We start from the raw sequence: 24,224 nt of genomic DNA, 5'->3' as shown, positions 1-24,224 counted from the left end.
CTGGAATGGCCGGGCTTCTGAAGTATAGGCATGCTTTGATTTGATAACCCTTCTTACAACAGACAGACTGGCAATGAGCAAAGATATGATTGCACTGGCTCCACATGTATTGAACTCCTGAAGTAAACGTGGTTTCAAGTTTCAACTTATACTTGGTCTGCAACCTGACAGATCTGGCATACGATAGTGGAATCGCATGGTCTAGAAGGATAAAACTATGACAAGTGGAGATAGGTTTCTTTCAACTTGAATTACATATTGAAATGTACAAATGTTACCATCATAAACCAATATTTAATATTTTATATAGGAATTTGAAGTCATTATACAAATATGGCATACATCTTACCAGGTCCACACTGAAGAATAATTGATCATGAACATTATACACACAAGAATGAGAGGAGAAAATGGATTGTATTTGAGAGTATGCAGGTTATCAAATTGGGACACTGTACACTCATGAGAATTACTTATGAGGAAGATAGGGAAGTAAGATACAAACTTATCTGCATGGATGACTTGATGGAGGCTTCATGAACCATGTTTCAAGTGAAGGCCCTTTCTACTATCCCTTCTTCATGGAACCATCTTTAAACAGCCTGCGACTAAGGGTACTAAGTGCTTGTCTTGAGTACTGCCGTGAGGCATTTCTCCAGTCTGATCCAGTTTTCATCATCAACTCAAATTCTTGGAAGCTGATACGTCCATCCTGAAATATTTATACATAAATTAATGTAAAGCAATTGACAATATTATGAGGCTATAAGTGATTAGAAGCAATTGAGGATATGATGCATTTGTGGATTGTGCTTAATAAGCAGCAATCTGGTAATGGTGAAATAGTGGCTATTGGTTCAAGGCATTAGACCACGAGTTATGTGCAATATTTTTGTGATTTAAACCAGACAACCAAGATACGTAAACAATGATGGATATAAGAAACTGACCTTGTCCTTGTCAACATCAGAGATGATCTCCCAGATTACTTGCTCATTTGGACCTAGATCACCCTCACCTAAAGCTTCTCTCAGTTCTTCAACTTCAATAAAGCCACTCCCATCCTTGTCAAAGAAGTTGAATGCTTCGGCTAGGCGTTCCTCACTGTTGACTTTCTTCAGGTGCAAGGAGACGGTCACGAACTCCTCACAGTCCAGAGTTCCATTTCCATCAGTGTCAGCCTACAATAGGAAAAAGCAAGCATGATGGAGTAACACAAGCAACAGACATGATAGTATTGAGATTGACGACATTATATATGTACAAGCGTATGTACAATACATACATGTATAATCATGTGCATGCATATGTCTATGTGCATGGATATATATGTGTGCACATATACAAATGCATGTATAAATGGTTAAATCTGAAATGACTTAGCATACAGCTGGATTCAAACCAATAGATGCACTCGTATGAGTGTAAGCAGCCATATATTTGCTAACCAACTTGCAAAATATCAATCTAAACCCAAATATATGTAGCATATTAAGCACATGAAATAATGATTATAAAACACCTGCAGCACTTACATGCATAGGCAAGAACAGTAATGCAGCCATTTGGTTTAAGGATGGCAGTGTATGAATTGGTCATTACATTCTACCACCAGGCCTCACCACTCCTTTGTTAAAATGATACTAAACTGTCCTATTTATGAACTTGTTGCTTGCATTAAAATGAAATTCCAATGCATGTTTCATGGGTGTATGTTATGATTCCCTATCCTCATCTATAGTAGAATCCACATATTTAACAAATTGTTACCACATTCTAAGAAATCATATATGCAGCTTGTAGATATGCATGATAATTTTCTTGGAAAATGCTTTGACACAACTAAAATTATACCCATATAATCTCCATTCCATTCCAATGCAAGTTTTACCGGCAGGGAGGTTAATCACCAACATGTACGGAGGTTAATCACCATCCAGGCACATGGACTTCCACTCCTGATGTCAGTTCCAAGAGCCCAATGTGGTTTCATCGGATGGACTTGTATTCTGCCACACAATTACTCTTTTTTATGCTTAATTACTAGTAAGGTGTCTATGCAATTTTTTTACCTATGGCTAAGCCTTCTGCAGAAATCCTTTTCTTAATGTAGTCTTAAAGATAATAGTTAGTAGATGTCCTATGTATGCCTCAGAGCACCATTCTGCTAAAGGTCAAACAGCAAATCCTAAGATCATGACTGCTAGCCATGACACACTACATAATACTCATGTATGTGCCAGCTGCTGATCTCTATATATATGATGCAAATTAATTAAGGGGCATCTCCAACGCCATGAGGAAGAACCTCCCCTGAGATATTTCAGATCCCATAAATATTGTGACCGTCTCTATCTCTTTCCCTTATAAATGCCATAATGATAAGTAAATCCCTTTTGGTTTCAACTCCCCTTCTCTCCCTATGTATGAGGAAAAGAAGGGAACTGCTCTATCAAAACCATCAAAGTAGAACTGATTGTTCATTCATCCTCATTCTATAATCAGTCACATGGATTCCACATGCTGAATGCTATGTGGCCTATGTAGTGCAGCAGTCACTCTGGCATCTCACACAGTAGATCCTCCACAAGATGATGACGCTAAATCTAAGAAACTCAGAAAAAGATAATTACAAAAGAAAGAAAGAAAGAAACCATCATTTTCCTATGGTGCAACTGTGTGGTTTGCCTTCTACCTGCTGATGTTAGAGCTGCTAGGGGTGGTGTCATTTTAATGACTGTGCAAACCTAATTGTAAAAGATGTGGATTAGCCCCACTGCACAGTGCAAAAAGAAAGTTTCTAACTTCAGTTGTACGTCTTCTGCACCAACATCCAGCAGAAACTTTATTCCGCTGCTGCTCAGCAGAGTGTGTAGTAAATTGGCTGATGTCTTGTTACAGTGTCATAGACTCATAATTACAGTTTTATAAGATTTCAGAGAGCCAAAGGAAATGCAAAAATTGAATTAGATGTGAAGCGTTAAAAGGGCTCACTGCTTCCATTAACATCTGAAGATCAGGTTCTGGTACACGCTCTCCATTTATGTGCAAGCCCTCTTTGAGTTCTTCAAATGTTAGGTGTCCATTCTTGTCCTTATCCATCATGTGAAACATCTGTTTAAGGCTAGTTACTTCTTCCACAGGCAATTGTTCAGCTACCACCTACAAAATGTTATCTTAGTCAAAGCTTTTATCAGAAGAAAAAAAAAATGAGTGGCATGATTTCGCAAGGTCACAAACTTACTCTTAGGGCTTTCTTTTTAAATTTGTTCATTGCTGAGAACTGCTTCAGTCTTGCTCTGACAATTTCTCCAAGTGAAACATTGGGAGCTGTATTAGCATTCTGAAGCCAAGGATGTTCTTCATATAAAAGGCAAGAGAGAAAATTAATCAAAGTCACAGTGTTGAAGATTTGCCTATAGTAGAATGAGAGAACTTATAAGTGTACAAACTATGCAATAGATGAAGAGAGAAGTCAACGGTAAGTGGTGAAAAGCACTGCAATTTTTGTTATAAAACAGTCAAGTCTTTGTTTATGCTCTTAAAGGAGCAAAGGTGATGAATATACACATTAGATGGGATATGTTGCTGGTTATTTCTGCTCCATTTGAAAAGCCTCCAAGACACAAAAACAACAATGTAAGCTAAAGCATAAAAAGAATAACTCTAGACTATAAAACATCAATGAGTAACTCAAGACTGCAAAATATCAATTATATGGAACCAACACAAATAATGATAAGTACAAACTAATGTTGATCCTCCAAGCATCTAGACTTGTTATTTAAGCATGGTGGTTTTCTGTCACAATCCCCTTGATTTATGCATATCTTTAGTATTATCGGGAGAATATCATCATTTTATGATCCATTAGACTAGTTCTACATTTTATATAGAGAAAGAAAGAAACAGCATACCAAGAACTTGCTGAGCTGTCAACCGGGTGTTTGGGTTAGGATCAAGCATATGCCTCACAAGGTCTTTAGCTTTGTCGGATACCATCGGCCAAGGTTCCCTCTCAAAATCAATAACAGATCGGATAATCGCCTGGGTAATTCCCTCATCAGTTTCTGCATTAGTTGTATCAGAGGCTAATTAGACTACCGCTGTCTCTAATATGCTGGCCTCCAAATTTAATAAGCTTGCCCATCTTGAATATATAACTATCTAAGATACATATGTACATACAAACATACATATATACACATAAAACAGACAGACAAGACAGTGGGCAGAGATGCATATGCCTACATTTTCATTTTGGGTTGTGAGATGAAATTGGGGAGGGGGGGGGGTGTTGCGCTGGTGCCGGAGATTTACCTGCCCAAAAAGGTGGGACTCCGCATAACAGGATGTAGAGAATCACTCCAGCACTCCATACATCTACTTCTGGCCCATAGTTCCGTTTCAGGACTTCAGGGGCCATGTAATATGGACTTCCAACAACTTCACTAAAGCGCTGACCTTTAACAACAAAGGAAAGGGAAATTTTTATACAGCTGAAAACCAATGATAGCATTTATGTCTCACAATTTGAGCTAGCCAAATGTCAGAGAAATCTATGAGAGGCCTACCAGGCTTGAAGAATACAGAGAGGCCAAAATCTATTGCCTTCAATGGAGCATCTTCTGATTCATTTGCAAACAAGAAATTCTCTGGTTTCAGGTCCCGGTGTATTACCCCATGCTTATGGCAGATCTGCGGCACAGATTACTAAAAATTAGGTTGTCAAGGTACAACTCCATCAATCTACAAACACAGAAGCAAGATCTTGCATGTGTAGTTAGCAGTTCTCACATGAGCTCTACGGTAACTATAGACAAATAGTGGAAAACAGACAACATCCTCCAATTAAATTAAAGACACAAAAAGTTTGATAAGCATTGTAGTGCCTCATAAACATTTAGTGCACTAAACAACTGTGAAGGCTTTGCATCTGATTTAGGTATTTGATTCTTTAAAAATCCTAATGTTCTTTTAATTACATAATAAATTATTGAAATAACTTGAGGGGGAGCAAAGGAGAAGCCCTATCTATTAAGATCTATTATCCACTTCCTTTACAAATGATTCTAATAAGTCCAAATACTTGGCCCTCCTGCAAGTATGAACCAGAGATGCCCCAGCATCCTTAGCTATATTCACAACCTCATTCGTGTTGGAAGCAAGTTTTCGAAGAAAACTTCCTTCTAAAATGAATCCATTGGGATCCTCATCAACCTACCAAATTGAAAGTCCTGAATTACCCAAAAAAAGGAAAGAAAGAAAGCAAAAGTTTGTTAATCGAAGAACTCCCAAAGGATTTAGTCAAATACAGAAATCCTCTAGACTTTCCATTGTTGCTTCAACTCCAACCATGTCAAATTGAAAGCCGTGTCATCAATCATTTCATCAACCCTGATCACACGCTACATAAGACATTGATATCCTCTAAGGAAACCAGTAACCAAAATACAGCTTTCCTTTGAATCCCATGAATAATGAATTTGGATTTATCTTCAAATTGTCCCTGGTTACTCTTGTTCCAAATCATTCTATGACCACCCGCAGAAACAAAGCTCCAAAAATCTGCTATCCGCTATTCCTCGAATAAACTTTCCAGCAATCAACCAATCTCTTGTTCCACCGAGACACATAGGGCTCGTTTGGTTCGCGGGAAGCATTTTTCCTCCTAAGAATATGATTCCTGGGAAACAAATTCCTAGGAAAAGGATGCCTAGGAAAGTACTTTTGGCATGTTTGGTTGACCATGGGAAAATGGCAAATTTCCAAAGTGCTTATGTTTGGTTGGCCATCCACTTTCCTAGGAAAGTTATGTATAATTCCTATTATGCCCTTAATAAAAATTAGATTTTTAATGTCTCTTTAATGCTTCTTTAATGCTGAAGGGACTTTTTGGAAAAAAGTAAAAATAGAGTAATTCCTGCCTCATGGAAAAGTAACTTTCCCATGTTTCTCATGGGAAAGACTTTCCCATGAAATGTGGGAATCATATTCCCATAGGAATTCAACTTTCCCTTCTCTCTCCTTTGAAAACTCCAACCAAACAAGAGGCATCTCATTACTTTTCCGTTGACCACACTTTCCCCCCTTCTTTTCCCGCGAACCAAACGAGCCCATAGAATACATGTCCATTAACATAAGGCAAATGTGTCGACTGCTAACATTTCGGGGCTTTTATAAATATTCACTAGTCAAGATCTTCCCCAAGACCATGGTCCATCTGGATCTAAGAAGAAGAACAATCACTAGCACTCTAAAGAAAGACTGGAAGCAGAGAACACAGTAATGATCCAACAAGACTGATGACAAATCACAGAGCGTTCTAAGAAAGATTGGAATTTTTTTCACCAAAAAGAAAGAAAGATTGGATTTTGGAGAAACAAACAGCTCAATTCCATCGAATTGAATCAAAATCTCGATAAATTAATGCGATACCTGAACGACCTCGCCGATGGTCTTGAAGATGATGGCCGCTGCACGCTCGGTGTAATGTCCCCTGGCCACGATCCGATCGAAGAGCTCCCCTCCCTCACAAATCTCCATCACGAGGTGGACGGCCTCCCCATCCTCGTACGCCTCCCTCAGCTGCACGATGTTGGGGTGCTCCGGGAGACAGCGCATGATCTCGATCTCCCGCCGGACGTCGGAGACGTCGATGGTCGTGCGAAGCTTCCGCTTGGAGATGGACTTGCAGGCGAGGGTCTCGCCGGTGGCAGCGTCGCAGCAGCGCCGCGTCACCCCAAACTCTCCCCGGCCGAGCTCCACCCCGAGGCGGAAGCGGCGGAGGAACTCGGCGGCGGAGGAGTGGGGGCCGCGGAGGACGGAGTCAGGGGAGGCGCTGCCGGAAGAGAGGCGGCTGAGGGGGTCATCGTCGACGCCATCACCGTCGTCGTCGTCGTCGTCGTCATAGTCGCAGGAAATGGAAGGGAGGCAGCGGAGCTTCCGGGAGCGCCGGAAGTAGGCGTCGCTGGAAGACGGGGCGGAGTAGCAGCCTCCCATTTCCCTCTCTCTCTCTCTCTCTGCCCCACTCTTCCTCGTCACCTTTTCTCCCCGCTCGCTCGTTCTCTTTGTCTCTCTCGATCGAGAGAAAGGTTAATGCTCTCTCATAATACTAGCTCTGGTGGGGACGGAAGAGCTCATTTCTCGGGCGGTCGCCCGGGCTTCCCGCCACTTTCGGGCTCTTCGCCGTTTCGTAAGCGAGTTGTTGATCACAGCTGGATATATATATGATATACGCACGCATAAGATTAGATTTCAAAAGAGAAGCAGCTACGCAGGCTGTAGGGCCACTCATGGACTGCATTGTCTTTACTTGTTTAGCTGGCAGCTACTTAGGATGCTAAGAAAAAAAATCCAATCTTTTAAATATTTTATTTTTGTTTATTTAATTTTTTTTAAAAAAATTATCTAAAAAAATACTTTTGGTATATTTTGTTGATTATGAAAAAGTAATAGATTTTCAAAGTGCTTATTTTTGATTGACCATCCATTTTTCTGAAAAAATTATGTGTAATTTCTATTATATCCTTAATAAAAATTAGATCTTTCATGCTTCAGATCAAATAAGGATAGCTGAAGAATCTTTTTGAAAAAAATAAAAATATTTTGATTAACGTCTCATGAAAAAATAAGTTTTTCATGAGAAAGACTTTTTCATAAAACATGAGATTCATATTCCTACGAGAATACAATTTTTTTGTCTTTCTCCTTTGAAAATTCCAACCAAATAAGAAACATCTTTTTACTTTTTCGTTGACCATACTTTTCTTCTTTTTTTTCTCGCGAACCAAACGGGCCTTACTTAATTATTCAATTTGTAGAATTTTCTCTCAATTTTGCCGGAAGAGTTCATTTCAAATTTTATGTCACCGAGTCACCGTTGTATCCAGGTTCTTGTGAGCTGTGACTATTTATAAAAGAATTTTTAAGCGTTCATCAACTAGCATTATTTATGTATTCATTACTGGTAAGCGTGCATTAATTAAATACTCCTGTGAGGGTAGGGACACCATGGTTTGGTAAAATAAATGAAGTCATAAGAAGATCACTTATGCAAAGTAAATAAATATTTATTAAATGCGACCCTTTAAAATCAGTCAGGGAGCGAGATGGTAAAATAGTATGAACCGGTGTTCGTCTGGGACTTCTGAAAAAGTTGAACATTTACCATTAAAAATACATGTCAAAACTAATGAAGTACGCTTTCAGCTGGCTGACAAGGTTCGATGTCTAACATTTGCAACACGTAACGTATAAGAAAAATCATTTAAAATAAAAGAAAAAGTTGAGAATACGTTGTCCTGTAAAAAAACTGATACAACCAAGCTTCCTTAAGTAATTATATTGAAAACCAAGGCTTTTTTTTTTTTTTTTTTGTGTGAAGCTCACCCCTATCCAGACCCACCATTAGAAGACAGGAGGGGCTAATAAGTTGTTCCTAATCATTTAAAGCAAAAAATGGTTATATATGGCTACACTTTTTTGAGTCGAAGAAGAGTAGACAACCCAACCATTTCACGAGTCGTCCAAATGAGACGAGGTTTCAAAGCCACTGTATTCAGTGCCGGCTCGAGCCTTAGGCGACCGCCTCGGTCGCCTAAGGCCCCCGGCCCAGGGAAGGCCCCCACGGGCCACCACCCACTTGTTTTTTTTTTTTATTCCAGCTCAGGGCTATCGCGGAGGGGACTGGCTATGCCTATGGCTATGGGCTATCAGCTATGGAGGAAGTGGCCGAGTGGCGGAGTGGGCAGCGGGTTTGGGCGGCGGCGACGCGACGTAAAACGGTGAAAGGCTGAGGCCGACTGCGGCGACGGGCGACGGGCGATGGCGTGGTCGGTGGTCGAGCGGTCGAGTCGTCGACACTCGACAAGCAACGGGCAAGTGGGCAACGGCTTTTTCCTCCCCGGCTCCCCCCTTCTCTCCGACAAGCAACGGGCAAGTCGTGAGGCTGTGACCGGCGCCGGCGGTGGCCCCGTCCTCTCCTCAGACCTCAGCTCCTCCGCCGCTCCGGCCGGCGGCCTCCTCGTCCTCGGGGTTCCCGGTTCCCAAATCCCAAGTCCCAACGGCCGACGGACCCGACACCCGACCTCCTCCCACTCCCAGGCTCCCAGTCCCACGGTCCCACCGGGCCACCTCCCGAGGTTCGGCTGTTCCCAAATCCCAGTTCCCACTGTGGCACTGTGCCACTGTCTACAGTCCACTGATTCCGATTCCCCAATCCCACTGAGGTGAGTAAGTAACTGTAGTATGTAGTTACTTAGTTTATTAATTATTTTTTGGTTTAATTAAATTATATTTAGTTAAGTAATTAATTTAAAATTTGTTATTTTTTGGTTCAATTGTAGATTGGTTGTGACTTCACTACTTCAGCGGTTCGGCACTATTCGGCCTCTTCTCGCTGTCGAGTTCGGAACTATTCCACCTCTTCTCGACACAATTAAGTTCGGCACTACTTGTCGGGACCCGAGTTTGTTTTTCTTGACACAATTAAGTTTTATCATTTTTAACTTTTTATATTTTGATTTGTTTGTGGTGGTTTTTTAATTGCTTAGTTTGATAATATTATTTATAGATTAAAATGTCTAATAGAAAATATGACTGTGGGTATGAAAAACTCAAAAAAAAAAAAGAAAAATCGATAAACTCATTCAATCTCAAAAAGGAGCTCTAGATAGATTTGTTGTTACAAACAAACATAACACTACATCAAATTCAACTCAAGAATTAGTAATAGAACAGGCATCCGAAATAGAGTTAAAAAATGAGATTGCCAGTGAAACAATATCTAGTGAAGAACACAATGGAGAGTCAGATGGAGATAGGATAAACAAGAAAAAAGATTGTGAAACTAGTTCTATTCCTACAAATTTATATGATCCTGGTCAATGGAAAATAATTGATACAAAATTTAGAGATCTAATAGTGGAAAGAGGTCCAATTAGGGATTATGATTTTCATTTTTCTAAGGATGAAAACAATAGACACTTTTCTACGATATATTATATTCGTAAGTTACCTAATGGTGAAAAACATAATAGAAAATGGTTAGTGTATTCGAAAGATTTGGATAGAGTATATTGTTTTTGCTGTAAATTATTTGATTCAAAGTCTAGCACGAGTCAATTAGTCAATGAAGGAAGTAGGGATTGGAAAAATCTAGGTATCAAGCTTAAAAGTCATGAAACAACTAATGAACATATCATTAGCATGAATAGGTGGATTGAGTTAGAAGTGAGATTGCTAAAAAATAATATAATTGATAAAAATCTCCAAGAACAAATAAACCAAGAGAAGGATCATTGGAAAAAAGTTCTATTTAGAATTATTGCTGTCGTAAAAAATCTTGCAAAAAATAATTTAGTATTTCGAGAAAAGAATGAAAAGATCTATCAAAGCAATAACGGAAATTTTCTAAGTTTTATTGAAACGATTGCAGAATTTGATCCAATAATGCAAGAACATATTCGACGCATTCAACATGGTGAAATTTACAATCATTATTTAGGTCATAATATTCAAAATGAATTGATTCAAATGTTAGCATATGAAATTAAAGCTATAATACTTAAAAAGATTAAAGAAACAAAATATTTTTCTGTAATACTTGATTGCACTCCTGATGCAAGCCATCAGGAACAAATGACCCTAGTTTTAAGATGTGTAGATACTTCAACAAGTTCAGTAAAAGTAGAAGAATATTTTTTAGAATTTTTAGAAATAGATGATACCTCTGGAAAGGGCCTTTTTAATGAACTTATAAATATAATAGAAAAACATAAACTTGAGGTTAATGATATAAGAGGATAAGGGTATGATAATGGATCTAATATGAAAGGAAAACATCAAGGTGTACAAAGAAGATTATTAGATATAAATCCTAGAGTATTTTACACACCATGTGGATGTCATAACTTGAATTTAGTATTATGTGATACTGCTAACTCGTGTCCTAAAGCTATATCTTTTTTTGGAGTGATAGAATGAATTTATACCTTATTTTCTTCTTCTACAAAACGATGGAAAAGTCGTATTGAAAGTGTCAAAGCAATTAAAAACCAAGCGCCTAAAATAAGAGATGCTTTAGTTCAATTAGCGGAAACTAGTGAAGATCCTAAAATAAAGAGTGAAGCCACATGTTTAGCTACATATGAGATTGAAAATTTTGAATTTTTATTAGGCATGAATATTTGGTATGATATATTGTTTGCTGTTAACTCAGTTAGTAAGATTTTACAATCTGAAGACATGCATATTGATGTTGCTATAGATCAATTAAAAGGTCTTCTTTCTTATTTGAAAAGTTATAGGAAAAATAGATTCATGAATGCTTTGAATTCATCTAAAGAAATTGCAAATGAAATGAAAATAGAACCTATATTTCGTGAAAAACGTGTGATCCGTAGAAAAAAATATTTTGATGAAAATAATGATGATGAGATAACAAGATCAGCTGAAGAATCTTTTAGAATTGATTACTTTTTATATATAGTAGATCAAGCTATTTTTTCAATTCAAAATAGGTTTGAACAATTTATCGTATATGAAAATATTTTTGGTTTTTTGTTTAATTTTAGAAAGTTAAAATCTTTGAATGAAGATGATTTGAAAAAGTGTTGTCTTAATCTTGAAAATTTTTTAAAGCATGGTGAATATTCTGATATTGATGGTATTGATCTGTTTTCAGAGTTAAAAATTTTAAAAGAATTTTTACAAACAGAAACTAGTACCCCTATTGATATTTTAAGTTTTATAAAAAAACAGATTCTTTTCCAAATGCATGCATTGCATATAGGATATTATTAACAATACCTGTAACAGTTGCTTCTGCTGAAAGAAGTTTTTCAAAATTAAAGTTGATAAAATCTTATTTGCGATCAACTATGTTACAAGAAAGATTAAATGGATTAGCTATATTATCGATTGAAAATAGTATTTTAATGAATCTTGAGTATAAAAGTTTAATTAGTAATTTTGCTTCTCAAAAAGCTAGGCGAATTATTTTTAAATAAAAATTTTAAAATATTCTTATACTTATTAAAAAATTATTATTTAAATAATAATAAAAAAGGCCCCTTCTAATGAGTTCGCCTAAGGCCCCCAAATGTATTGGGCCGCCCCTGACTGTATTTGATATGGTATGTTCCGGTGGTTTATATTAGAGTATAGACTTTAAACTACATATACAGGGAGAGAGATATTAGAGGTCCAAGCGGTCTCATGAGTGTTGATGCTGTTTTTAGCAGTGGAGGAGGAAGCCGATATAAAAGAGAAGAAAATGGAAGTATAGAAGAGGAAAAATTTTATATATTTTCTTGGTGTTTAAGCTATACAAGGAGTGACCCTTTTATAGAGAGTGAGATGGAGAAGTACAAAGGAGGTGGAGTATAGAGTAGTACAAAGTATACTACAAAAAAGAAGTACAAGTGTAGTACAAAGGATAAGTACAAGAGTATAAAGGAAGGAGATATATGGAATATATCTATATATCTCAACATCCCTCCTCAAACTCAAGGTGGTGATGTAGAAACTATGTTGAGTTTGCTGGTAAGGTAACTAAGACGATCCGGTGGGTGAGACTTTGTGAAGATGTTAGTAAGCTGATCTGTAGAAGTAACAGATCGTAAGTAGAAAATGCCTTCGTTGAGATATTGTCGAATGAAGTGACAATCAATCTAGTGACTCATGGAAGACATCGTTATGGTCAATCTAAATGACACTTTGATTGTCACAATAAAGATGAGAACTAGAGAGCTGAGGGTCATCCATGTCAGTTAATAGTCGGCGTAGCCATAAGAGCTTAGAAGTTGCATTGGCAAGTGCACGATACTCAGCCTCAGTGGTGGAACGGGCAACAGGTGTCTGCTTCTTACTCTGCTAGAAAATGAGGGAATACCCTAATAAGAAGCAATAGTCTGTAGTAGAACGATGATCAGTAAGGTCATCGGCCTAATCTGCATCAGAGTAGGCTTGTAGGTCAAAGGAAGACTGTGATGAGTAGTGCAGACCATGAAGGAGAGTTCCCTTGATATAGCACAGAATCCGACGGATAGCAGCATAATAGGGAGAACGAGGCTGGTGTATGAACTGACTAACCATGTGAACTGCATATGCGATATCTGGCTGTGTAATTGTAAGATAGATAGAACTCCCGACCAGTTGTCTGTAGAGAGTGACATCGGGTAGAGGCACACCATCAATGAGATTAAGTCAGGCTTTATACTCTAAAGGAGTGCTGGCTGTCTTACTATCTGTCAAGCCTGCTTTGAAGATAAGGTCCAAAGCATATTTGGCTTGAGAGCGATTATAGCCATCTGAGGAGGAGGTTACCTCAATGCCAAAAAAGTAATGGAGAGTACCTAAGTCCATCTCAAATTGCTGACTAAGAAAATCCTAGAGAGCTCGAATGCCAATGGCATCATCACTTGTACTGATCATATCATCCACATAGAGAAGGACAATGATGGTGCCAACATCAATCTATCGGAGGAACAATGCAGAGTCATAGGAACTGGGCACAAACCCCTATTGTGAAATCACAGAGCTGAACTTGGCGAACCAAACCCGTGGAGCCTACTTAAGACCATAGAGGGCACGACGAAGACGGTAGACTTTGTGAGGGGGGTGCTCATAGCTAGGAAGAGGCTTCATATAGATTTTCTCTATAAGGTTGCCATTGAGAAATGCATTTTTGATATCCATATAAAATAACTGCCAATGATGAATTATAGCAACTGCAATCAAAGATCTAACAGAGGTGAGTCTGGCAACAAGAGCAAATGTCTCTTCATAATCAATACCATACTCCTCAGTGAAGCCCTTTGCAACAAAACGAGCCTTATGTCATTCAAATGATCTAAAGCTTTAGTCTTAATCTTGCATGTCCACCTACAGTCTACTATAGACTTTGTAGGAGGTAGATCTACCAGATCCCAAGTATGGATTTTGGTAAGGGCATCTAATCTTTCAGACATAGCTTTCTGCCCAAGGGAGTCAACACTAGCCTCACAATAAGTGCGAGGCTCGTGAATAGTGGCACGGGCAGAAAAATAATGGCAATCTCATAAATGTGGAGGAGGTGCACTTACCTGACTAGAACGACGAGATTTAATAGTTTGGGAGGGCTCAGGTGGAGTTGGCTGGTCGTGGGGTGACTCAAGGGCATATGATGCCGCAGGATAATCGACGAGCATGTCAGAGTTATTGGGAGTGGCCGAAGACAAGTTGCTTGAAGAGCTTGAATCACCTGCAAGGGGGTTAATGGACTAGGAAAACAAGCTAATAGATGGATGGGTGTGTGACTGGAGTAGGCTGAAGGGAAAGAGGAGAGACTGCTAAAGAATTTGTGTTCCCAAAAGTCCACATGACGAGAGAGTCGAAGGCGCTTGGTTATAGGATCATAACAATGGTAGCCCTTGTGTTCAATGCCATAACCAACTTGGTGCATTCATGTGGCGGAAGGAGAACAAAGCAGACACAACCAAAAACTCAAAGGGAGCTATAGTCAGGGATTTTACCACGTAAAAGCTCGAAAAAAGTTTTATTGTGAATAGTAGGTGATGGGACACGATTGATGGTATGGACAATAGTAAGAGCAGCTTCACCCCAAAAACGTACAGAAAGAGAGGCAGAGATGAGCAATGATCTTACTATGTCTAAGATGTGATGATGTTTTCGTTCTGCTTGTCTGTTTTGTTAGGAGGTGTAGGGATAGTGCCATTTTGCTACAAGAATTCAAGAAAAAATATCTCGTTATATTCCATAGCATTATCTGATTGAAAAATTTTAATGGTACAAGAGAATTGAGTTTGCACCATTTTATGAAATTTTTTGTAGGTGTCAAGTAATTTAGAATGCTTGTGCAAAAGATAAATCTATGTATAACGAGAATAATCATCCACAAATGACAAAGTAGCACGATCCTCCTTCAGTGGGAATCAGAGCTGGTCCCCAAATATCAGAGTGGATAAGATCAAAAGGAGCTGAAGAAAATGAGTCACTGGTATTAAAAGGTGAATAAGTTTGTTTGCCTAATTGACAGGAAAGGCAATCAAACTTAGTAAAATCTACTAATCCAAGCTGACCACTGGAAGCTAACAACTGAATGCCAAGCAACGAGGTATGATCGAGGCGAGAATGCCAAAGACTGGAGGAGGTGGTGAGAGCAGCGATGGGTGGAGACACCGTGGGAGGGATTTGTAAGTGATTTAGCTCAAACAAACGTCGAACCTTATGGCATGTTCCAATTAACTGACCCATCCATGGATCCTGTACATCACAACCCCGATTAGTAAAATGAAGTTCAAAACCTAACTCACAAAGTTGGCCAACTGACAGAAGGTTTAAAGGCAACTTAGGTACCAAATATGTACTACCAATTATGAGATTAGAAGTAGAAATGGGTCCAATGTGACTAACAGGTAAATGAGAACCATCAGCAGTGTAAATAATATGGTTAGGGTCAAGGATTGTTTTCATAGAAAAGAGATTGGGTTAGGTGTCATATGATTGCAATAGGCTGAATCTATAATCCATGAGGATTTACTTGAGGTGATAGACAAGACACTAGAGGAGCGAGACAAGACTTGGTGAATTAAAGCCTCAATTTTGTTTGTAGTAAGCACAGGGGTCTGAGAAGAAGATTCAAGAGTAGATGAGCCAGTTGAAGCAACCGCAGCAGCCTGCCAGCAGGTATTGTGAGACTCGCGAGCCTTTTTCCTTTGCAATTCAGGCAATCTTGGACCATGTGACTATCTTCTTTACAATATTTGCAGAAGAGCTTTTTGGAAGATGACTGGAGCTGTGGGGTAGAATGATTGGAGGGAGGCTTGGGAGTGGCAACCATAACAATCTCAATAGACTACATCTTTATTGTAGAGCGGCGATTCTCTTCAGAGATTAGTTCTGCGATTGCGATATCTATGGTAGGAAGTGGTGCACAATGAAGAAGGAAGGTCTGAGTAGATTCGAAATCATCTTGTAGAGCCATAATAAAGTGTATGAGCTTTCTACAATCACGATATTGAGTGAAGAGCTCTATGTCGGTGGTATAATGCAGCTGTGGTTTTGCGGTAGCCAGCTGATCCCAAAGATTAGTGACTAAAGAATAAAAATCAGCTATAAACTGACCTAGTTCCTGATGCATCTGGTACAGTTTGGTCTCAATTTAAAACTGGAGTGATGCATCGTTGGTATAGTTGTATCGGTTCACCAAGAAGTCCCATGCAGCTTTAGTGCTTTCAAGCTTTGGAAGGAGGTTATGAATGGAAGGGATTGAAGTGTTAATAAACCATGAGAGAATCTTATACTGATTGCTTTTCCATTCCTCCAAGCGGGTCGCATACTCTGTGGGACGAGGTCTTCTCAGGCTTATGGAGTCCCCCAGAGACATATCACCATAGTTTTCTTCCTTTGAGAAAAACCATCATAGTGGAAGCCCACATATTGTAGTTGGTCCCATCTAGAATAGTCTCAATAGGGCGAGTAACATCATTTTGAAAAGCCATAATTGATGCGAGAAGAGAGGCCCAAAAGTCAAAGCCAACTAAAAAAGTCAACAGTCAAAGGTTAACTTGGCAGGTGACATGTCGGGAGATGTGGAGTTTTGCTGGATTGAAGATCTGTGTTGGGCGAACAGCCTTGCAGTGTTGGATTGCCAAGATTGATCTTCGAATTGGTCCAAAAAAAAATGCGAAGAGCTTCAAGAACTATGAGAGGAAAGGAAAAACCCAGCAAGGCTAGGGTAACTCTCATGAAAGGAGAAGCTTGTGGAGGCACCAGAATTCTAGTAGCTCTAATACCATGTAAAAGAGGAGAAAGCAAAAGTGTAGAAGAGGAGAAATTCTATATATTTTCTTGGTGTTTAAGCAATACAAGGAGTGGCCCTTTTATAGAGAGTGAGACCAAGAGGAGAAGTACAAAGGAGGTAGAATACAGAGTAATACAAAGTGTACTAAAAGAAAAGGTACAAGTATAGTACAAGAAGTACAAAGGTACAAAAGGAGATATATGGAATATCCATATATCTCAATAGTGGAAACCATCTCATAGGTGCCAATGTCATTTTTGAAAGCCATCATATCGCATATTGATCTACACGTAGTTTGATATCACACAAAAATTAAAGAATATAATGTATTAGTCTATTAAAACCTAAATCTCTCATATAATGTCCTACAATCAATGATTGATTGTTGAAACAAAAACTAAAAAATTATTGAATTCAAAAAATGACACTCACTTTTATTCCTAATTATGGAAATTCAAGAAAAAACACAAGTCAATCTGACTAAGTCAGCTATTTGTTTCAGCTTGAATATCCAACCTGGGGTGAAGGTCTCCATCATGAGCATCTTGGAAATTGAGGAGCAGGAGGATACCTTGAGATATCTTGGGGTCTCGATTATAGGTTGGTGCCTCTGTTGCAGAGAGTGTTCCACTATGGAGCTGAGCATCAGGCACAGGCTGAAGGGATGGCAGGCGAGCGCCCTGTCCATGATGGACAGAGTTACCCTTGTATGGTCAGTTTTCAGCTCGATCATGGTTTATCTATTACCCAACACCATTATGCCTCTTGTAGCGCAGAGGAGTATGGAGTGCCTATTCAGGAGTTTCATCTGGGGGCGACAAGAGAGAGGCAATAGTGTTCACTTGTTGGCTTTGGATGTGATCTGCCAGCCAACCAGTAGCGGCGGGCTGGAGATCCACTCTCTGATCAAGCGACGAGAGGTTCTAGTGACCAGACATGCAACCGGATTTTTTTTAGGACCGAAGAGCCTCTAGGGTACCTTGACGGGGATCAAGTACAGGGATCCGCTTGGTCCGACTGTCTTCCACACTGGGCGCCATAGTTCCTTCATTTAGAAAGAGATCTGCGCTCGTGCCCCAGCAGTTCTTCTAGCGATCAGGTGGGAGATTGAAAACGGGTGGGCGACATCTTGGAGAACATGTGGCTGTCTGAGTTGCCACTGAGTGGGTGGCCTACTTTGTTTGACCTAAGGGGGCTGGAGGGGTGTAGGGTATGTGATCTATTCGTGCCAGGGGAGAGGTGGAACCCAACGGTTGGAGAATAGTTGGCCGAGCGGGTCTTGACTCTTCCGATACCCATAGAGGAGGCTGCAGACAGGAGGGTTTGGAGCGGGTCTGAGAGGCCTGAGGTGAGAGGCCTGAGACTTACTTGGGTTGGTCAGAGGAACCCTTCCCCTAACGGATCGATGGTGTTGGATCTAGAGGTTGCGCTCCACCCCTATGCTGCCTTGTTTATTTGGAAGGTAGCATGGGGGTGCCTGCCCACCGGAGGCGTGCTAGCTGGGTGTGGCGTGAGGGTCTCCCAACCTGGGCCGTTTGTTCGGAGGTAGAGGAGTTGATCCACCATGCCCTTATTAGGTGTCCGCGAGCTGTTCAGATAAGGGGGTGCACCTCCACCCCGGCTCGTGATAGGGGAAGGCATCGATTGAGGACTTCCTGGGCTTCTTATAGGATTTTGCATGACGACCCGGCTCCACGGAGCGGAGGATCAACTTTGCTTATCTGGCCTACCATATTTGGTTAGATAGGAATGCCCGGATCTTCGAGGACAGCAGGGTGTATCCGAGGATAGTGGTAGATAGAGCACTGCTTCACGCGGCAGATCGTTTATCAGTACTACTGTGGCGGCTCCCCTTGGGATGGTTAGGAATATTTAGGACTCCCATTCTGCTCTTGCAGTGACCAAGATGGCCTTTGTTTTCTCGGAGCCCCCATCCCCTAGCTTTTTCAAGGTAAACTTTGACGGCAGTGTTGTTGCAGAAGGGAGCAACGGAGGTGCAAGATTTGTAATCAGAGACTAGGATGCCAGATTGGTAGCGACTGGGGGTTGACGAATTTTTGACACCATTATAATCGATGGTAAGCTCGAAACCACATGAGAGGGCATCACCTATGCGAGGCTCATTGTGGGTGCCAACTGTGTCCTTCTCGAGGAAGACTCGGCTACAGTGATTCGTGGCCAGTGGAGCGGTGTTAGTGGGTTGTCGCTGCTCCACGACAGCTGTAGACTCTCAAGATTGTATGGCTCCTTTCGGACCACTCATGTTTATAGAGAGGCAAACAATGTTGCAGACTGGGTTGGCTTCTTTGCGGCTTATCACTCTAGACGGTCAATGGGAGAACCATCTATTCGCTCCTGCTTTGCGCCAATTTCTCGTTTCTAATTTTGTTGGTTGCACTCACGTCCGTCGTATGTGAGGCGCTATTGTACCACAAAAGAAGAAGAAGAAGAAGAATAGACGACCCAAATCGTTTCATGAGTCGTCCAAATGAGACAAGGGTTCAAAACCACTGTATTTGATATACTATATTCCAGTAGTTCATATTAGAGTATGGACTTTAAACTACTTAAACAAGGAGGGGGATAGTGGAGGTCCAAGCGATCTCATGAGTGCCGATGATGTTTTTAGCGGTGGAGGAGGAAGCTGCTTTTAAATGTGGCGGAGGTGCAAACCATATCGTAGGTGCCAATGTCATTTTTGAAAGCCATCATATCGCATATTGATCTACACGTAGTTTGATATCGCACAAAAATTAAAGAAATATAATGTATTAGTCTATTAAAACCCAAATAACACTTGCTAACTGAATCTCTCGTATAATATTCTGCCATCAATGATTGGATGTTGAAATAAAAACTAAAAAATTATTGAATTCAAAATATGGCACTCACTTTTCTTTCTAATTTTAGAAATTCAAGAGATCACACTATAAAAAAATTTATCTTTTTCGGCTCTTTTTAAAGCCTATACCGACGCTTATAAGCGTCGAAATTTTTTCCGCCGACGCTTTCTAAAGCATCATAATATAAACGTTGGCATTTTTTCCGCCGACGCTTTCTAAAGCGTTGCAAAAGCGTTGGATAGGTAAGGGTGGGAAACAAAAATCTGCCGACGCCTGCTTTCTAAAAGCATCGCTAAAGGCCTAAGCTTTTAGCGACGCTTTTTAGCGTCCCTAAGCAGTTAACGACGCTTAAAAGTGTTGGCTTTTAACTGGTTATATTTTTTATTACGATATTTTAAAGCGTCGTTATAAATATTTTTTTAAAAAAAATATTTAAAATTTTTGTTCTCTTTTAGCAAGCTTTAAAGGTCATCCTCCTAGCACCATGATGCCTTCCCTTTTAGCAAACTCAGAACAACATTACATTTCTGGCTTTGAATAAAAATTAAAAGAAAATATAAGAAAATAAACAAAATGGAAGGGATTTAAATTAGTAAAAGCCAAAGATTTACGAGAGGAGAAATTAGTAAATTAATAGCATATTCCTAAGGCTTTCAAGAACTCGATTCCAGAACCATAACCGAAATTTTTGACAAACAAAATTTTTCGAAGAACTTAATACAAGAAGGGCTGGAGTTTCAAAGAAAGAAAGAAGCAAAGCTGTACAGGCAAGTAGAGAGAGGAAAGGGTGACGGAGTACATGTTGAGCTCCTTGAGGTTGTAGGTGGCGCAGACGAGGAGGGCGGTGGAGGTGTCGTCCATCTTCCACCGGGAGAAGCTCTGCTGCTCCCTGCTGGCCAGTGACTGCTCCACCCCTCGCCGCCATTTTCGGCACACCCCGCTCGCCCTAGGTGCTCACTATGCAAGGTCCCGAAAGGAGAGGAAGGAGAAAAAGAAAAAAGAGGAAAAAAAAGAGACAAAAAGAGAAGAGATTAAACCTGAAGGCGATGGCGATGTCGTTCCCAAATTTCTTGAGGGCCTTATCCATGATCTCGAGAGGAGGAGCATTCTCGAGCTCTCTTGCTAGTTGATCGTAATCCACCTTCTCTTCCTCCTCCTCCCTCCCCTTCCTCTTCTCCCCCCACCGTTCTTGCTTCTTGGCGCAGCTCCTCTGAAGGGTCGTTCCTCCCGACGACCCGTCGCCTCCAAGAAGGATAGTTAAGCGTTGACGGCACAATCGACGCCTCCAGATGCCTCACGGATCCAATTAGGGATTTGTAAGGAAGGGGGGTGGGCTGGAGGGTTAGGGATTTCGTTCGTTTGGGAGGGGAGGGGGGCAGCGGCTGGAGGGGTTAGGAATTTCGTTCGTTCGGGAGGGGAGGGGGGGTAGCAGCTGGAGGGGTTAGGAATTTCGTTCGTTCGGGAGGGATTTTATTCTTTCAGGAGGGGAAGGGGGTTTATGGAGGGGTAGTGGTGTGGTGTCCGCCGACGCTTCGTCTAGCCTAAGTGGGATGGCTTGATCTCCGACGGCGCTTTAAGCATCGTCTGGCCTAAGTGGTATCCGACGACGCTTAAAAGCATCATCTAAAGTTAATGTTTAAACTATTAAGAGAGAAAAGTTAGTATTAAGTGAAGGTTTAGTAAGTAGGATTCCGACGATGCTTTTAAATGTCATCTGCTGTTTTTTCTTTTTGGCTTCTGACGACGCTTAGAAGTGTCGTCTTATAAATTTGGTTTCGTCGATGCTAACTAGTGTCATCCTAGTTTCGTCCTCGCCGACGCTACGAAAAAGCGTTGGCAAATTTTGGCACACTCGCCAAATTGCCGACGCTTCTTTCTTGCGTCGGCACAAAAGAGTCAGAATAACCTATTTTTGTTGCAGTGTCTCCAATGCAAGATTTCATCTACCTCTTTATTAATTGCTTCATTTGAAAATTAAACTACTCATGCTATACGCCATTGGACTCTATCATAATTAGCACCCTTCTCTTGAGGAGAGGTTAAGGTTCCAACTTCCAACTCCAAAGACTGGCATCTATTTACCAAAAAAAAAAAAAGACTGGCATCTTCATTAGATTCTTTTTTGGATACTGCTGCCGCCGATTGCCCATATCCATTTGATTTACGGTATAGTAGTCTAAGATTGGTAAAACATGTGTGAGATAGATGGAATCAGTCAGAACCTTTAGTATTGTTCTTCCAAGTACCAGCCACCAACTTTCATATAGCAAAGGTAACAGGTGATCTTTAGCATGTAGCATTTTTCTTTATTAAAACTGTAGACTTTATCTTACTAAAAAATTGCCTTTATCGATTTATTAAGCTTTAATAACCCTCATATTTATCATTTAAAGAAAAAGATTGAGCAAAATTGTTCCCCACTTTGGAGGGGATGTCATTACAAACATTTTTTTTCAGTAGAGATCCTTGAAACAAAGACTTTACACGTGCATCCATCAACTGTTAACGGAGAGTTTCACATGCGACGATGACCAAGATTAACAGCGGAGAAGAGAGTACCAAGAAATCCGTGCGTCTTCCCCGTGCGAGAGTCCTTCGCCGCCGGAGGAGCAACGCAGTGGCTCTCCGGAGGAGAGACGAGCAAAAGGGAGTGAGTGGGGAAGCAGCAGCAGTCCGGGAGGAGAAGCGATGCCGCGCTGCTCCCCATCGCCTCCACCACCAGCACCGCCGCATACACCAATCCCACCGCCACTATCCCCATCGCAAGCCACGCCTCATTCCGTGCCATTTCTACACTCCCCATCCCCATCGCCATCCAAGAGAAGAAGATAAGAATAAGAGAGAGAATAAGAGATGAAACTAGAGAGGCCGTGGCACCGTGAAGCTGGTTCGCTGGCTCTTCTTGCTTAGAATCACATATAGATCAGAAGAGCTAGAGATATATAGCTGGTTTATATAGTGAGGAAGAGAGAGACTCTTCTCTATACTTGCAAGTTGGAGGTGGTAGAAGGGGGAAGGGGGGGATGGTTCAGAAGTTTCAGACTGGTTCAATGAATGACAATGATGAAGCCATCCCGTTTTGAGCAGTATTATTTTGACGTTGGAACAGTCTACATGGGACTTGGTGCCAGGAAACCACCTGTCAACAACCACTAGTGAGTGCATGCATTGAACCTGGTGACAAGGGGAGATGATCGTAGAAAGAAGAGCCGTAGTCTAGCATTCTATGCTTTAATCACACCATCATCCACCTGCCGAGCTCAATTCAATGGACCTATAGTTACCTTTTTTTTGTGTCGCCCACGAGGGGGATGGTGACGACTTTGGACTATGTAAACCTGATGGATATCTTGGATGACTAATAGCCGGACCCATGGCCGGAGGAAAATTCTAGCAGACGCGGCCTCTCCAGGTGTCATACAACTCTCGTTGGTCTGTAAAGAAGCCAATCACTTTAGTCAGGCTTGGAGAGCGTGTGGACAGAAACTTGGCCATCCTCTAGTCTAGGCCCAGTTCGGGAAGGGGACGAGGCAAAGTCGCCCCCCTCTATCCTTGCGATAAGCACCAAACTTTTTACCCCCATTATAGTTAAATTAATTAATAAATAACTGATCTACCCTCTGGGATCGGCAGAGCTAGAACACGCTCAGCAAGGTGCTCCCCGATATCTGTTGGACGAGGCCCTCGTCCCACCTCCGCTTCTCCTGGGCAAATAGGGCACACACTCTGCGTCCCTCCAACCAGCCATGGTCAATCATGGTGGGCCAGCCCTGCAGTGCTATCTCAGATAGCCACCTGTCCTCTAAAATACTGATTGTCCGACCATCTCCAATCTCCCACCTGATTTCCGGTATCACTTCCACGGAGCGGGCACAGATCTCTTTCCAAATAAAAGAAGCTCCTCGGCCAGCATGGAGGGCAAACTGGGGGGCTGGATCCCCGTACTTTGCCCTCAACAACGAGCCTCAAAGGCTCTCAGGCTATAGAAGAAACTTGGCTGCCATCTCGGTCGCCAATAACTCCCTATGCTCAATCAGAGAATGGATACCAAGCCCTCCCCTGCTGGTCAGTTGGCAAATAGTCTCCCATGCCACAAGGTGTACGCCCTCTCGACTTCCCCGCTGTCCCCAAATAAAGCTACAAAACATCCTCTCCAACCCTCGGATCATTGTAAGAGGAACCAGGGTATTAGAGAGCAAGTAAATGGGGATGGAGCTCAATATTGAACATACCAGAGTGACTTGCCCCATCATCGACAATGCACCCACCTGTCATTTCTCCAATCTGCATCTGATGCCCAGCTCCATAGATGTGCACTCCCCCTGCGTAGGCGACGTCCTGTAATAGGGACCTCGAGATATGTAAAGGTCCCCTCCTGCTCGCCGATCCCCATAATGCTCATGATAGAATGCTTCACCCTCTGGTCAGTCTTCGAGCTGAAACAAATGACAGACTTGGTCAGATTGACTTGCTGACCTGACGCTCCACAGTATGCCCCCAAGATCCTATTAATAACCCGAGCTGATCCACTCATTGCGCGAGCCAAAAGTATACAATCATTAATGAATAGCAAA

The 24,224-nt window shown here is 41.2% G+C and overlaps 1 protein-coding gene and 1 pseudogene across 2 annotated transcripts; one reads left to right on the top strand and one right to left on the bottom strand.

Annotated features, from left to right (window-relative positions):
* Positions 1-283: 283 nt before the first annotated feature.
* Positions 284-21,193, bottom strand: LOC120106531 (calcium-dependent protein kinase 29-like). Its single transcript, XM_088715414.2, has 9 exons — positions 20,688-21,193; positions 6,439-7,217; positions 4,575-4,698; positions 4,321-4,464; positions 3,918-4,070; positions 3,245-3,360; positions 2,995-3,162; positions 951-1,181; positions 284-712 (listed from the first exon to the last, which is right to left on the bottom strand). The coding sequence occupies exons 2-9, from the start codon at positions 7,000-7,002 to the stop codon at positions 569-571; spliced, it is 1,644 nt and encodes a 547-aa protein (XP_088571540.1). The 5' UTR covers positions 7,003-7,217; positions 20,688-21,193; the 3' UTR covers positions 284-568.
* On the top strand, positions 8,367-12,390 carry LOC149768206 (uncharacterized; annotated as a pseudogene). Its single transcript, XR_016398652.1, has 3 exons — positions 8,367-10,884; positions 11,754-11,884; positions 12,189-12,390. The product of XR_016398652.1 is annotated as an uncharacterized LOC149768206 (transcript).
* Positions 21,194-24,224: the final 3,031 nt, after the last annotated feature.

Source organism: Phoenix dactylifera, chromosome 2 (genome assembly GCF_051530095.1).
Source record: "Phoenix dactylifera cultivar Ajwa chromosome 2, Ajwa_hap1_PhDact_Kaust_v1.1, whole genome shotgun sequence".
NCBI classification, from domain to species: Eukaryota; Viridiplantae; Streptophyta; class Magnoliopsida; order Arecales; family Arecaceae; genus Phoenix; species Phoenix dactylifera.
This window is presented reverse-complemented; position numbering and strand designations above follow the sequence as displayed.